The sequence below is a fragment of the Oncorhynchus kisutch genome, linkage group LG14 (assembly GCF_002021735.2).
Source record: "Oncorhynchus kisutch isolate 150728-3 linkage group LG14, Okis_V2, whole genome shotgun sequence".
Classification (NCBI taxonomy): domain Eukaryota; kingdom Metazoa; phylum Chordata; class Actinopteri; order Salmoniformes; family Salmonidae; genus Oncorhynchus; species Oncorhynchus kisutch.
In genome coordinates this window covers 30,752,127-30,766,630 of record NC_034187.2, presented here as the reverse complement: position 1 = coordinate 30,766,630, position 14,504 = coordinate 30,752,127, and the positions used below count along the sequence as shown (strand labels likewise).

The 14,504-nt window shown below is 41.5% G+C and overlaps 1 protein-coding gene across 1 annotated transcript in view; it reads right to left on the bottom strand.

Annotated features, from left to right (window-relative positions):
* Positions 1 to 12,985, bottom strand: part of LOC109903982 (TOG array regulator of axonemal microtubules protein 1) — a 39,341-nt gene extending 26,356 nt beyond the window's left edge. The window contains exons 1-2 of the mRNA XM_020501030.2: positions 11,167 to 12,985; positions 1,341 to 1,407 (exon numbers count right to left, since the gene is read on the bottom strand). Coding sequence (XP_020356619.1) covers positions 1,341 to 1,407; positions 11,167 to 12,201 — 1,102 coding nt within the window. The 5' untranslated portion in view covers positions 12,202 to 12,985. The remainder of the gene's footprint in view (positions 1 to 1,340; positions 1,408 to 11,166) is intronic.
* Between the last annotated feature and the right edge of the window lie 1,519 nt (positions 12,986 to 14,504).

The window sequence follows — 14,504 nt, the reverse complement described above, 5'->3', positions numbered from 1 at the left end:
TTTATCAAAATGCGCTGAATTAATTGAGGAACATGATGACAACTCTCTGAATTTATGAACAATTCACAATACTGTCACTGGCGATCAAAGATATTTACTCTATCATTACTAAATATCAGTGTCATTTGCACATGCAGCCAAGCCGACAAGGTGGCGCAGCGACCCTCTTATTTGGGGAGAAGCCTGGCAGTGACCATATCTTGGTTTTAAATGCTTTGAATGGGTACTTCCGGTTTTTCAAGCATTTCCCAGGACCCTGGGATAAATATGAATTATTCCCGCTATTGAAACTTGGAAGATTTTGGGGAAAATATTCATCCCTAGCCTGCACGTATATGGAAGAGAAGGGTTAGCACAGGGCCTAAATCTGTCAGATTATCTGATGGGAACACACATTTTCCTACTAGCATTGACTTAGCTGATAGCTACTTTATTAAGGAAAAATGTACTTACTATGCTATCTTAAGATGAATGCACTAACTCTAAGTCGCTCTGAATAAGTGTCTGCTAAATTATTGAAATGTAAATGTGGGAACAGCTAACACATAGCTGCACGTGATCAAATCCCATGTCAGGAATTTTTATTGGCACATTTTGAGGTCCAGGTTAAACAAACATTTTCTAATGTTTGCAAGTTCGGCCCCATTGCTTTCCTAATGAGAATCAAATCAAGGTTTGGTAATAACCAAATGCATTCTCAACAGCTCCTTCTCAAAGCCAGCCTCCACGGCTCGTATTAAGTGTCTACTTATTGAACGCCTACGAATGGCATTGACACTAAACAGCAGGAACATGAAGAGGAGTGACTGACTCCTACATCAACCATGTTTAGAGAATTCACCACCCCCTCACATCAAGGACACCTCCATATATTATCACCATACATAACATAACTCTCAACCTATGCATTCTTGGAGAGAAATCCCTTTTCACACCGGTTTGAGATAGAGAGGACATTTGTTAGGATTTGAAGGGTAAATTATATTCATGCATGCTATTGTCCATATTAGGCTTTCTTGGTACTTGTCTTGCATACACACTCTCTTTCCAACAATAACAGCAAAATATAAGCAATTAATCCATGGTATTCTTCAATCATGAATGATTCTTGTTGTGTGTATGGCACTCTTCTGCCAGGGGGCCTAGCAAATCCATCATGTCAGTGCTCTGAGTGACGTGAAATAGCATGGCTCCTTGACTCGGTGTGATAATCCAATTCAAAGCTGGTTTAATCTAGAGCCAGGCTAACTTCGGCACTGACAGCAACTCAACTCAACTGCACCTCGTCAGCTGGTGTGGTAGCTCATGATGCATGCAAGAGACAGGAAATGGGCACTTACCAAAACTGGGGACATATGTCTCCGGGCTCAGCTTCCGGGAGAGGGACAAGCAGTCTTCACTGATGACCTGAGGAGATGGAATCAGAGGATAACTATGGTGACAATTATGTCACTGAGCCACAAAACTGGGTAAAGTTCACATGTCAAACATAAACGACTATTTGAAAACAGAGAGCCTACCATGGATCAACTGTAATTTCATCCATTGGTATCAACAAAGGGATGTTGCCGCGATTTAGCTCAGACAACAAACTGTGTGCTCTAGGACTCTGTCAGTGTATAAACCTAAACTTCCATGGCGTCTGTCCTACTTCAATGATGTGTACTACTCTCATTAAACTTTTACTATAAAAGGTGTAGCCGGGCATCCCGAGTGGCACAGCAGTCTAAGGCACTTCGTCACAGTGCTTGAGGTGTCACTACAGCCCTGGGTTCGATCCCAGACTATGTCACAGCCGGCCATAACCAGGAAACCCATGAAGTGGCGAACAACTGGCCCAGCCCCGTCCAAGTTAGGGGAGGGTTTGACCGGCTGGGATTTCCTTGTTCCATCGCGCTCTAGCAACTCATTGTGGCGGGACGGGAGCCTGCAAGCAGATCTCGGTCGCCAGTTGTACAGTGTTTCCTCCAACACATTGGTGCGGCTGGCTTCTGGGTTAAGCGAGCAGTGTGTCAAGAAGCAGTGCGGCTTGGCAGGGTCGTGTTTCGCCTCTCCTGAGTCTGTAGGGGAGTTGTAGCGATGGGACAAGAATGTAACTACCAATTGGATATCACGAAATTGGAGAGAAAAGGGGGTAAAATATGTAATAAAAAGTGTAGCCATGGGACATTTTCAAGCGTCGCAGTAAAATTGATCTCTGAGGTTAAGAGAATGATAGGCAGTTTTCACCTCAGTGCTCACCAAAGCTTCCCTCAGACATGGTGTTAAGATCCATCTCACATTAAAGGCAACTCTCATTGTCATTAGATTTAACCACTGGGATCCTAATCAACACTAGGGCAGTAAGGCTGTGTTTAGACAGGCAGCCCAATTCATATCTTCTTTTCACTAATTGGTCTTTTGATCAATCCAAAAAATCTGATGTGAAAAGATCAGGACCCAGAGTCTCAAAAGCATCTTAAGGCTAACTTCATCATTAGAACCTTCGTAGGAGCATTGTTAAATCTCCGAGTCGCTTCCCAAAACCATCGTTAGTAAAGTTGCACTTTTAGACAATTGTTATTTACCAACTGCCTCAGAACAGCTAAGTGGGTCAATAGATGTTTTTTTGCCTACTTTATACACAGAAGATCTCCACCTAATACAGAAGCAAGGTGTTAATCTGTCTGTGACTGCAGATCACTTCAGAACAAAGTTGCCAATGTCTTTGCAATTGTTACAAACAGCATATCCACAGATGACGCAATCTCTATCGCAGTCCACACTGCTCTCTCCCACCTGGATAGGAGGAATACCTATGTGAGAATGTTGTTCATTGACTACAGCTCAGTGTTTTAATACCATTGTGCCCTCCAAGCTCATCACCAAGCTAGGGACCCTAGGACTGAACACCTCCCTCTGCAACTGGATCCTGAAAAGATTTGGCATGGGCCCTCAGATCCTCAAAAAGTGATACAACTGCACCACTGAGAGCATCTTGACTGGCTGCATCACCGCTTGGTATAGCAACTGCTTGGCATCCGACCGCAAGGCACTAGACGGTAGTGCATACGGCCCAGGAGACAGACGAAGCTCTATGCCATCCAGGACCTCTATACCAGGCGGTGTGAGAGGAAGACCCTAAAAATTGTCAAATACTCCAGCCTCCCAAGTCAAACACTGTTCTCTCTGCTACCACACGACAGGAAGTACCGATGCACCACGTCAGGAATCAACAGGACGACTGAACAGCTTTTACCCCCAAGCCATAAGACTGCTAAATAGTTAGTTAAACGGTTAACCAACAGCTACCCGGACTAACTATTTTGACTCATTACATACGCTGCCGTTACTGTTTATCTATCTTGCTTCCTAGTCACTTTATCCCTATCTATATGTACATATCTACCTCAATTACCTCGCACCCCTGCAAATCGACTCTGTATTGGTACTCCGTGTATATATCCATGTTATCGTTCCTCATTCTGTATTTATTCCCCGTGTTAATATTTTTCTTTTTTTCTCTTTTTTATTCTCTGCATTGTTGTGAAGAGCCCATAAGTAAGCATTTCACTGTTAGTCTACATCTGTTGTTTACGAAGCATGTGACAAATAACATTTTATTTGATTTTTATTTGATGAAGTACCAAATGTGTAATTTTGTGCAGTATTGTTGGGTAAGAATAGACTAAGCCACCTCCATATTTGCAGCCATAGGTTATAATAGAGCTCTAGGGGCTGATCCGTCGTCAGTATTGTAAAATAATTCTGATATTAAGGTAATATTTGAATGGGTGAAACTGATCAGAGAGCAGCGCTGCCTTTCTTTCGGTATTGACACATGTGCACATGTGGTGCTTTGGGAAACGCATGTGACACTGTCGGCTGTTATAGGAACGATGTATCGTCAAAACACTGTAAAGCTTAAGTTCCAAGTTCCATCGCTATCGGGAAACCGGACGTGATTGAGCATGAGACCAATTGGTGGGAAAAAGATCAGATTTGGGCTGCCTGTCTGAACGCAGCCTAAGTGGTTGACGTTCCACAATCGCGTCGGGTCCTACGATATCTTCACATGCATTGCCAATTAAGTGTCAAGCCCCCTCTGAATACATGCGTGTTGTGTCGCAAAGATGTTGCTGGGAGACGGGGACTACTATAAACATAAGGTTTCACTGGAAGGCTCCGAAAGGACTATGGTGCACAGAGCAAACTTCAAAAAGCCTCGTTGAACAAGTAGTTTGTGATCAAATCATCAAATGTTATTGGTCGCATACACATATTTAGCAGATGTTATTACGGGTGTAGCGAAATGCTTGCAAAAAAACAAAATGGTCATTCTTCCAAATTTCAACGATTTAATAGTACCTGAATGCTCACTCAAAAGTCTGTGTTATCTCGAACCATCTCTGTGACAAGGTGCCACTGCTGGGATCTCTCCCCTACGGATCTTTAAGCGCATAGCCTATACTTTTGTTGCGACTTTGTGGCAACAGTTCAGAAGCACAAGTAGGCTACTCTATTATACCGAAAAAAGGGAGATGGCCGGTGTTTCCCCACGACAAACAAACGTCTGCCACTGTCTGACACTGACAGCTGGGTGTTTCAGTATCTGAGAGAATGAAAACGAGGAGATTAGTAGATTGACTTCCCTGATGAGGCGATCTGGGAGTAAACCCATTGTAGAGAGGGGATGATATTATATTGATATTTGACTCCAAGTATCGATTTGTAGAATAATAATACATACATAAAATAATCTGTACCTGCACCAAAACGGCTGTATTTTTCATTCTATAGCTTGTTCTCCTTCTTTTCAAATAGTGGAGCAAAATGTTTTCAGCATTTATTTTTATATTTTTTTAAATGTAGATGAAAGACAAAACAGTACAGATTTTTAAAAAAGGTAAAAACTGAGCAGGTGAGGTTGGAAACCCAAAAGGGCTACAAATATAAGTACAAAAAAAGGTTACATCAGTTAAACAGAGCATACTAACTATAAATGTACATGATATACTCAGTATACAGTTGAAGTCGGAAGTTTACATACACCTTAGCCAAATACATTTAAACTCAGTTTTTCACAATTCCTGACATTTAATCCTGGTAAACATTCCCTGTCTTCGGTCAGTTAGGATCACCACTTTATTTTAAGAATGTGAAATGTCAGAATAATATGAGAGAGAATGATTTATTTCAGCTTTTATTTATTTGATCACATTCCCAGTGGGTCAGAAGTTTACATACACTCAATGTATTTGGTAGCATTGCCTTTAAATTGTTGAACTTGGGTCAAATGTTTTGAGTAGCCTTCCCACAAGCTTCCCACAATAAGTTGGGTGAATTTTGGCCCATTCCTCCTGACAGAGCTGGTGTAACTGAGTCAGGTTTGTAGGCCTCCTTGCTCACACATGCTTTTTCAGTTCTTCCCACAAATGTTCTATGGGATTGAGATCAGGGCTTTGTAATGGCCACTCAAATACCTTGACTTTATTGTCCTTAAGCCATATTGCCACAACTTTCGAAGTATGCTTGGGGTCATTGTCCATTTGGAAGACCCATTTGTGACCAAGCTTTAACTTCTGATGTCTTGAGATGTTGCTTCAATATAGGCGCATAATTTTCCTGCATCATGATGCCATCTATTTTGTAAAGTGCACCAGTCCCCTCATGCAGCAAAGCACCCCCACAACATGATGCTGCCACCCCCGTGCTTCACGGTTGGGATGGTGTTCTTCAGCTTGTAAGCCTCCCCTTTTTCCTCCAAACATAACGATGGTCATTATGGCCAAACAGTTCTATTTATGCTTCATCAGATCAGAAGCTATTTTTCCAAAAAGTACGACCTTTGTCCCCATGTGCAGTTGCAAACCGTAGTCTGGCTTTTTTATGGTGGTTATGGAGCAGTGGCTTCTTCCTTGCTGAGTGGCCTTTCAGGTTATGTCGATATAGGACTTGTTTTTCTGTGGATATAGATACCTTTGTACCCGTTTCCTCCAGTATCTTCACAAGGTCCTTTGCTGTTGTTCTGGGATTGATTTGCACTTTTCGCACCAAAGTACATTCATCTCCAGGAGACAGAATGCCTAACCTTCCTGAGCGGTATGACGGTTGCGTGGTCCCATGGTGTTTATACATGCGTACTATTGTTTGTACAGATGAACGTGGTACCTTCAGATGTTTGGAAATTGCTCCCAAGGATGAACCAGACTTGTGGAGGTCTACCATTTTTTTCTGAAGTCTTGGCTGATTTATTTTGATTTTCCCATGATGTCAAGCAAAGAGACACCGAGTTTGAAGGTAGGCCTTGAAACACATCCACAGGTCCATCTTCAATTGACAAAAATTATGTCAATTAGCCTATCAGAAGCTTCTAAAGCCATTACATAATTTTCTGGAATTTTCCAAGCTGTTTAAAGGCACAATCAACATATCAATGTATGTAAACTTCTGACCCACTGGAATTGTGATACAGTGAATTATAAGTGAAACAATCTGTCTGTAAACAATTGTTGGAAAAATGACTTGTGTCATGCACAAAGTAGATGTCCTAACTGACTTGCCAAAACTATAGTTTGTTCACAAGAAATTTGTGGTGGTTGAAAAACTAGTTTCAATGACTCCAACCTAAGTGTATGTAAACTTCCGACTTCAACTGTACAAGAAAAAACATGTTTAATTGCGTGTGTGTGTGTGTGTGTGTGTGTGTGTGTGTGTGTGTGTGTGTGTGTGTGAGTAAGAGAGTTAAGCTACATGAACGAGACTACTCCGTAGTTAGATTTTTCAGTCTGACCCCTTGTCTACGCTTTAAGTTATTGATGTTTTGGCAATGTGAATATAAGAATTCCAGAGAATGGAACCTTTGTATCTGATAGAGAATTGACTATGTGAGGTGCAGCAGTGGGGAGGGAGAAGGATATCGATGTGTGTTGTTTGCATGGATTTGGGAATGAACCTGGAAGAATCTATTGAAAGGATTAGGTAGGCTGTCTGGGAGGTATGTGTATTTGTAGATAAAGGTGCATTGTTTCTTGTATATTAATGTTGTAGATAAGCAACTCACTATATTGTCTAAAACAGATGGGCAGATGGAGCCAAGCCGTTAGAGGCGGCTAGTCTTGCCAATTTCTTCTGTGTGATGAGTCATTTGTGTAGGTAGAAAGCATATGTATTGGCCCAGACAATATTGCAGTAAATGAGATATGGGTAAATTAAGCTATAGTATAGTGTGTGTTAGGAAGCAAGCCTGAACCAAACCACAAATCATTCTGATGATACCAACTTTTCTGCAGACAAAGTGAATATGATCTTTACAGGACAACTTTTCATCAACAAGAACACCTAGGAATCTAGAGGATGAAACCTGCTCCATTTCATTCCCACCAATTGAAATTCTGGCCCTTTTTTTTTTTTAAACAATATTTCATATTCTTACCAGTAAATACAATGAAGTTGGATTTTTTTTAAGCATTTAAAGGTAGTTTATCTGGAACCATTCATAAAATGTGCCATGCTGGAGTTGGCTTCAATGATAAGTGAATTGAAAATCTTGTGTGATAAAATGAAGTTGGTATCATCAGTAACAATAACGGTAAGTACAGTAGCAGACACAGCAGCAAGGACATGGATATAGAATAGGAATAACAAAGGTCCAAGAGGTGAAACATCACATGATATCTTGGCCCTGGTAGATGCACGAGCAATTGCATATACAAATTGTTCTCGATCATAAACATAATTATATAGCCATTTATATGTATAATCGTGAAAACTGTAATAATGCAACTTAGCGAGCCATATTTCATAATCAACCGTGTTGAACACTTTGGATAATTCTAGAAAGATACCAAGAGCGTATTAATTGTTGTTCAGGGCTGTAAAGATTTTGAGCACAAGCTGTAAAAGAGCCATATCTGTGGATTAGTTTTTACAAAAACTCAAGCTGAAGCAGAGAAGGGAAATGTCCCTTAACCCAATGAGTCCCACCGTAACGCTGGCATGTTTTGGACTTCTAATCGGATTTCTCTATTTCTTCTGCATCCGTAGATACCAACTATTAGTATGTGTGATTAATGGGGGCTGCGCTAGAGTGGTGTTTGTGAGACAAGGGCGGATCTGGAAGGAGCCCGGGATCGGGAAGGGGCCCGGGTCATTTTACAAAAACTTCTGTAGAGTCCGAATGGTTTGAGCTACAAACTATTAAAAGTTATCTATAAAAATCTAAGATGTTTTGCTAAATGATGCTAACAAGCTACACTAGAAATCTCAGAACAAAATGTATATAATACTGTAATAAGCTCACATAGTTACTGTCACAAACTCCAAACAGTTATCCTGGGGTATTTACAAATACCATCAGTATGATTTTCCAATATCGTCTTTTAATTTTTAGACATTTTAATATTAGTACTAGGTAATAGATAAAGCAGATCGCGTTCATAATTTTGCCTTCATTATGAAGCTACCGGTACTAGTTTCCCGAAAAGCTGTTTGAGCCAGTCACGTGTGTTTGTTTACAAAAAAGAACATGCAAAATGGGAGCTTCTTGAGGTGAGTCAGTCCTGTAGTGCAAATTAAGTGAGGTGATCAAGTTACACTTGTATGGAATTCACTACTGTTTGCCAGCTATATATCTTATAACTATTAAGTTAACTATCTAGCTGGGTTTTGGTTGCTAATGTTAGCTAGGTGGCTAATGTTAGCTTGCAGGATCAAGCTTCTTGGTAACAGCAGCAGAGACAATCCCCTCCTGGATTAAGATCGCGGCTGTCTAATATTTGTTTTGTGCATGTTGCAAACTGTGTTTTGAGATGCTTGCATAACTTTATGAGCTGGATTGTCTGTCTTAGTAGTAAATGTTTGCATGCGCTCGTTAGCATTTACCAAGCATCCACTATGAGGATTCCTTAGTACTTCTTAGCATTCTGGTAAGTGGCATTTTTGGGGCTTTTTTTTTCCTTTCGAAAAAGAAATTGCGCCCCTTGTGTGCACTACCGGTAATAACGTATATATCCCAAGATGGCACGGTATGGAAATCAAGATACCGGCCAACCCTACACTGTACAGTACAGCACTAGAGTAGAATGTTATGTACTCTATTATACATATATACTTTACTGTACTCTACTGTGGTGTCCAAACTTGTGAAACATAGATGTCTATGATTGTTTCAGATTTGGTCTGGTTCGGACCAACTGAATGTGGTATTGTTTGGGGGCAGAGATCATTACAATAATAGCCAGTGCGTCGTATACTCAAATATGCAAAAGAAGGACCTTGCATATTTTGTACCTTTGTGTACCTATTAGGATACAACACCATGAAGGGAATGATATTCATATCGAGAATTATCATTTTCTGTATGGTACAGATCAGGGAGCAATGATGTAATTCGATTACCGGATGTAAATCCACTTCACCTACTGTAGTTCAATATCCCAAATATATATATTTTTAACTCAAGGTGTTATGTTTTTGCTGACATGTGAGAATGCTGTTTATTGGCTATAGTTCAGCATTCAACACCATAGTCCCCTCCAAGCTCGTCACCAAGTTTAGGACCTTCAGACTGAACACCTCACTCTGCAACTGGATCCTGGACTTCCTGACGGGCCGAACCCAGGTGGTGAGGGTCGGCGGCAACATCACCACCGCCCTTATGACCCTTAACACAGGGGCCCCACAGGGGTGTGTGCTTACTCCCCTCCAGTACTCCCTGTTTAACCACAACTGTGTGGCCCGCACCACTCGAACACCATCATAAAGTTTGCTGACGACACAACGGTGGTAGGTGATCAGGTGACGATGAGAAAACCTACAGGGAGGTCAGTGACCTAACAGTGTAGTGCCGGAACAACGACCTTTCCCTCAATGTCAGTAAGGCCAAAAGCTGATCGTGGACTAAAGGAAACGGGGGAGGGGGGCTTCATCACTGGGGCTGAGCTCCCTGCTCGATATCAGGCAGTGTGAAAATAAAGGCCTGAAAAATCATTAAAGACTCCATCCACCCAAGCCATAGACTGTTCTTTGGTTCCGCACGGTAAGCGGTACCGGTGCATCATGTCTGACACCAAAAGGCTCCTGAACTGCTTCCATCCCCAAACCATGTCTGCTAAATAACTAACTAAATAGCTAACACAAAGGCTACACTGACTGAGTTGACCCTTGTATTTTATTTTTGCACTGGCTCTATGCACTCTTAGGGCCCTACACACTCATGCACACTGACACTCCAACACACACAAACACTCACATCATCATTTGCTCACACACACATAATATGCACATACATAATATGCACATCTGTTTTTTTGCATTGGATGCGTCTCACTCCACCCCATCAGCCAATGTCACACTTTTGCATCTGCGGTGAAAGGTGACAGAGCAAGAGTGGCGTTTGTCAGACCATGAGACATCCCGAAAATCGGTCTTCTCACAACATCGTCTGTAGCGGAAAGGGTTAATGTAGCTGTAAGCTAGGTGTTGATAGCAAATGGCTGACTCATGCAGTTCTAACTTAACATTAGCAGGCTGGTAGGGCTAATGTTAGCAGGCCAATAGGGCTTATGTTAACAGGCTAGTAGAGCTAACTTTAGCAGGCTAGTTGGCTAGCAACCTTGCAAGTTGATTTCTAACAATACATTTATAAAGCATTAACATGTAAATTGGCTGAAAATATTATTGAAACAAGTAGTCACGAGTGTAAACGATTTGGTTTAATTTGAGGTTATACATTTTAAGTTATTTCTGTTGGAGTTAACCTTCAAGGAATAGGCTGGCTTGCCGGGGTCTTCATATTGTGATTAAGAGTATGCTACCTTCCCTTTAAAGTGACAAATCGGAGTCAAAACATAATTCCTCTACGTGGAATTGCCCAAATCAGCCATCAAACAAATAGTTATATAGTCCCAACACAAGCCTTTGTCAATATCTAGTATACTGCGTGTTATTGTTTCAGTGAACTTTCAGGTTCCTGCAAACTAATATTTGACATATTTTCACTTTGGGTGGTCACAAACCTCATTCTATTTGCACCTTCTTCCATGTAATTATGGTGCCACTATGGAAATAAGATTATTGTACCAGTAGCCTAGAATGACACTTTGCTACATAAAAAAAGCTAAATGATAAACAAGTGTCATCAGCAGACTTTTGCTTGATGTAACCTTGGCGTCAACTATGACCAACCTGATCAGAGGATTTTCCGTTAGAGGTACTGCATGGCTGGATGTTCACTGTGGAAGGAAGGCTTGACCTCTCCCAGGGAAGCTTGTTCTTCCCTTTGCCTGCACTGACAATTCTCCTCTGCAGTGGAAGGTCATCAATGAGGGAGCCCAAACTTCCATAACCATGATACAGCCTGTCAGAGTCTGGTTCCGTCCTGATGCTCTTGGCACTGCTGATCCGCCCACCATTGAGCACCCACTCCAGGTCAGCTCCTGACCCAAACTGTGGTGACCGTCGTTGTCCTGATTTAGGGATTAGAAGGGCGTATTCTACCATCCCATCGGAGGACAGTCTGGGAAGTATGTGTCTGGCTCTTCTTGCTTGAACAGCTGCCATAAGACCCTCCACATCCCCATTGAGCTCCACTCTGTCTACAGCCTTCATTAGGGGCTGTTTTTTCCCTGTGTCAAGGCAATGGTCAAAAACAGCAAATAGTTCTAGGGCTGCATGGCGGACCTTCTTCTTGCTGTCCGCCAAGTATGGTGCAACTTCAAAGCAGAGGCTGGGGATGTTGAAGTCCTTCTTGGGGTGGGTGAGCATAGCTGCTGTGATGATGTTGATGACATCCTCTCTGACCCTGGAGTTCTTGTGTCTCAGGTGTCCAATGGCAAGGTCTAACACTTTCTGTGGCCCTACAATTCTAGTCAACTGCCTGAACACATTCATGTACTCATTCCGGGTGACAGCACGGTTGTCTCCAAGGGGTTTCAGAGCCACACATACTATCTGTTTGAAATATTTGTCTATATTGTAATCCAATTTCTGGATGAGTAGGTTTATCACCTGTAAAGTGCCATACAAGACTTTGAAGTTGGTGTCATCTAGAAGTCTGTGGAGAAAATATATAAACTCCACAATACTGTCCGAGGGGACTGGCTTCAAGTCCAATCCAAAGAGGAGTTTTTTCAGCTCTTCCACACCATTTGTTCGATTTTGGTAGTTTTTAAGGTCTAGGAGCTGTTCATGTAACTCCTGGGGTATCAATCCAAAAATCATAATTGATGGTCCTTTTGATGTGGTCAAAGGGAAGAATCTAATGAAGCAATCACATTTCTGTGAGGACAATATTGCCCGTTTCTTTGACTCATCATCTTGTCTTGGTGGTTCGATTGGACATTTGCAGTTTCTTATGAATAACGGTTCATTGTGCTAGTCTACGAGACAACTGGAACGTGAACGGTGAAAGCAACGTTGAGTGAAAATAAAAACACTTGTAGCTTGCTGTGCGTTCCCCTACATAGCCATGACGAAAAAAGGCACGGTGGAATGTTGTATTTGAAAGCCCATGTTGTATTTCAGCTAAATTAGCTAACATAGCTAACTAGCTGCATTACTAGGAAGAAATCATTCAATGTCCAGAAATAGCGTCTCAGGGCGACGTCGCTGCCAGTACCTCTTCAGATGTATGATTTCCATAGAATCCAATATCATCGCTAGCTTTTAGCTTAACGTACGACTTTGAATTGCGGCTTAGTAGAAGAAACCTGGCGGCTAGCTGGCGAAGTTAGAAAACAGACTAAAATGCAGACTTCGCATTCCGATTAGTCGTTCAAATTTGACGTCCGGCATACAAAAAAGTTGCACACATCTCCTTGATCTCTTCGGTTAAATATATGTAACAGTATGAGACTTTATGTTGAATGTTTGTAAACTAACTAGCTAGCTGCACCGTAGAGACATTCATCGCCGTAGCCCACACACATAGAACCATCAAAATGGCGAATACAACATGACACAAACGGATCGCTTCCATGGTGACGCGAGTTGTTGGAAAAATGCTGCATTCGTGACAACTCGGAATTTATGAATACACAGGTCTTCAGATCCAATTATACAATTAACCAGTCTATGTATCTGCCAATTAAATGCTTTGAACCCACTAGTAGGCCAAATTGACACTCCCCAGAAGAAGCAGTCCTCCATAGAATGAATGAAATTCTATAGTATTTCAATTCAATGTTTCAAGGACTACATTACTTGTATTTCAGTTGTTTTTTGTTGTAGCAGGGACATTAACATTATAACTTTTTTTTAAATGATTTAATAATTTGTCATACATTTTTATGTTTAGCTCACATAATATAATTTAAAAGTATGCATTAATTGTAGATATTAATATATGCATTTCTATATCTTCCAAAATATTTTTTTCAATGGTGGGGGAGTGCCAAGATGTAGGCGCAGTGGATTCAGATCTAAAGCATCTTCCACCTGCCAATACCACCTGCTGGGCCCTGCCTGGAGAGGAAGCAATGCTATCAGGAACAGTATTATTTGTGTACAGATACTCTGGTTATGCCCATGTTTGACCATTATTATTTCTTTAACCTTTATTTATTTCAAATATTTTTTATTAAACACACACCGGAATGGTGTATAGGTATACAAGACAGGTATACAATTCTTATCTAAACATAAAAGAGCTTTAACCTTTATTTAACTAGGCAAGTCAGTTAAGCATGATGACTCCTTGCTGTCCCCAGTCCACCTGGCCGTGCTGCTGCTCCAGTTTCAACTGTTCTGCCTGCGGTTATGGAATCCTGACCTGTTCACTGGACGTGCTACCTGTCCCAGACCTGCTGTTTTCAACTCTGTAGAGACAGCAGGAGTGGTAGAGATACTTTTAATGATCGGCTATGAAAAGCCAACTGACATTTACTCCTGAGGTGCTGACTTGCTGCACCCTCGACAACTACTGTGATTATTATTATTTGACCATGCTGGTCATTTATGAACATTCGAACATCTTGTCCATGTTATAATCTGTTATAATCTCCACCCGGCACAGCCAGAAGAGGACTGGCCACCCCTCATAGCCTGGTTTGAGATATCAGATGATGTACGAAGGGCTATATAAATACATTTGATTTGATTTTGATTGGAGTTAAGAACAGATTCTTATTTACAATGACGGCCTATCCCGGCCAAACCCAGACGATGCTGGGCCAATTGTGCGCTGCCCTATGGGACTCCCAATCACAGCCAGATGTGATTTCAAACCAGGGACTGTAGTTATGGCTCTTGCACTGAGATGTAGTGCCTTAGACCGCTGTGCCGCTTGGGAGACCAATAAAAGATTTGTGAAATGATCGACTTGGAATCTCATAGAAAGATAAAAAGTTTGAGCGTCCCACTTGGAAAGTAGCAGAATCAACCAAATAGGAACTTAAGAAGCTCTATGCAACAACAACAAAAAACATGCTCAAATTTTAACTCGGGTTTCCGAGATGTCTTAAACTCTGCATTAAGCTGAGCATTGGGATATGTATGGAGTTATATATTTAGGTTGAGAACATAGA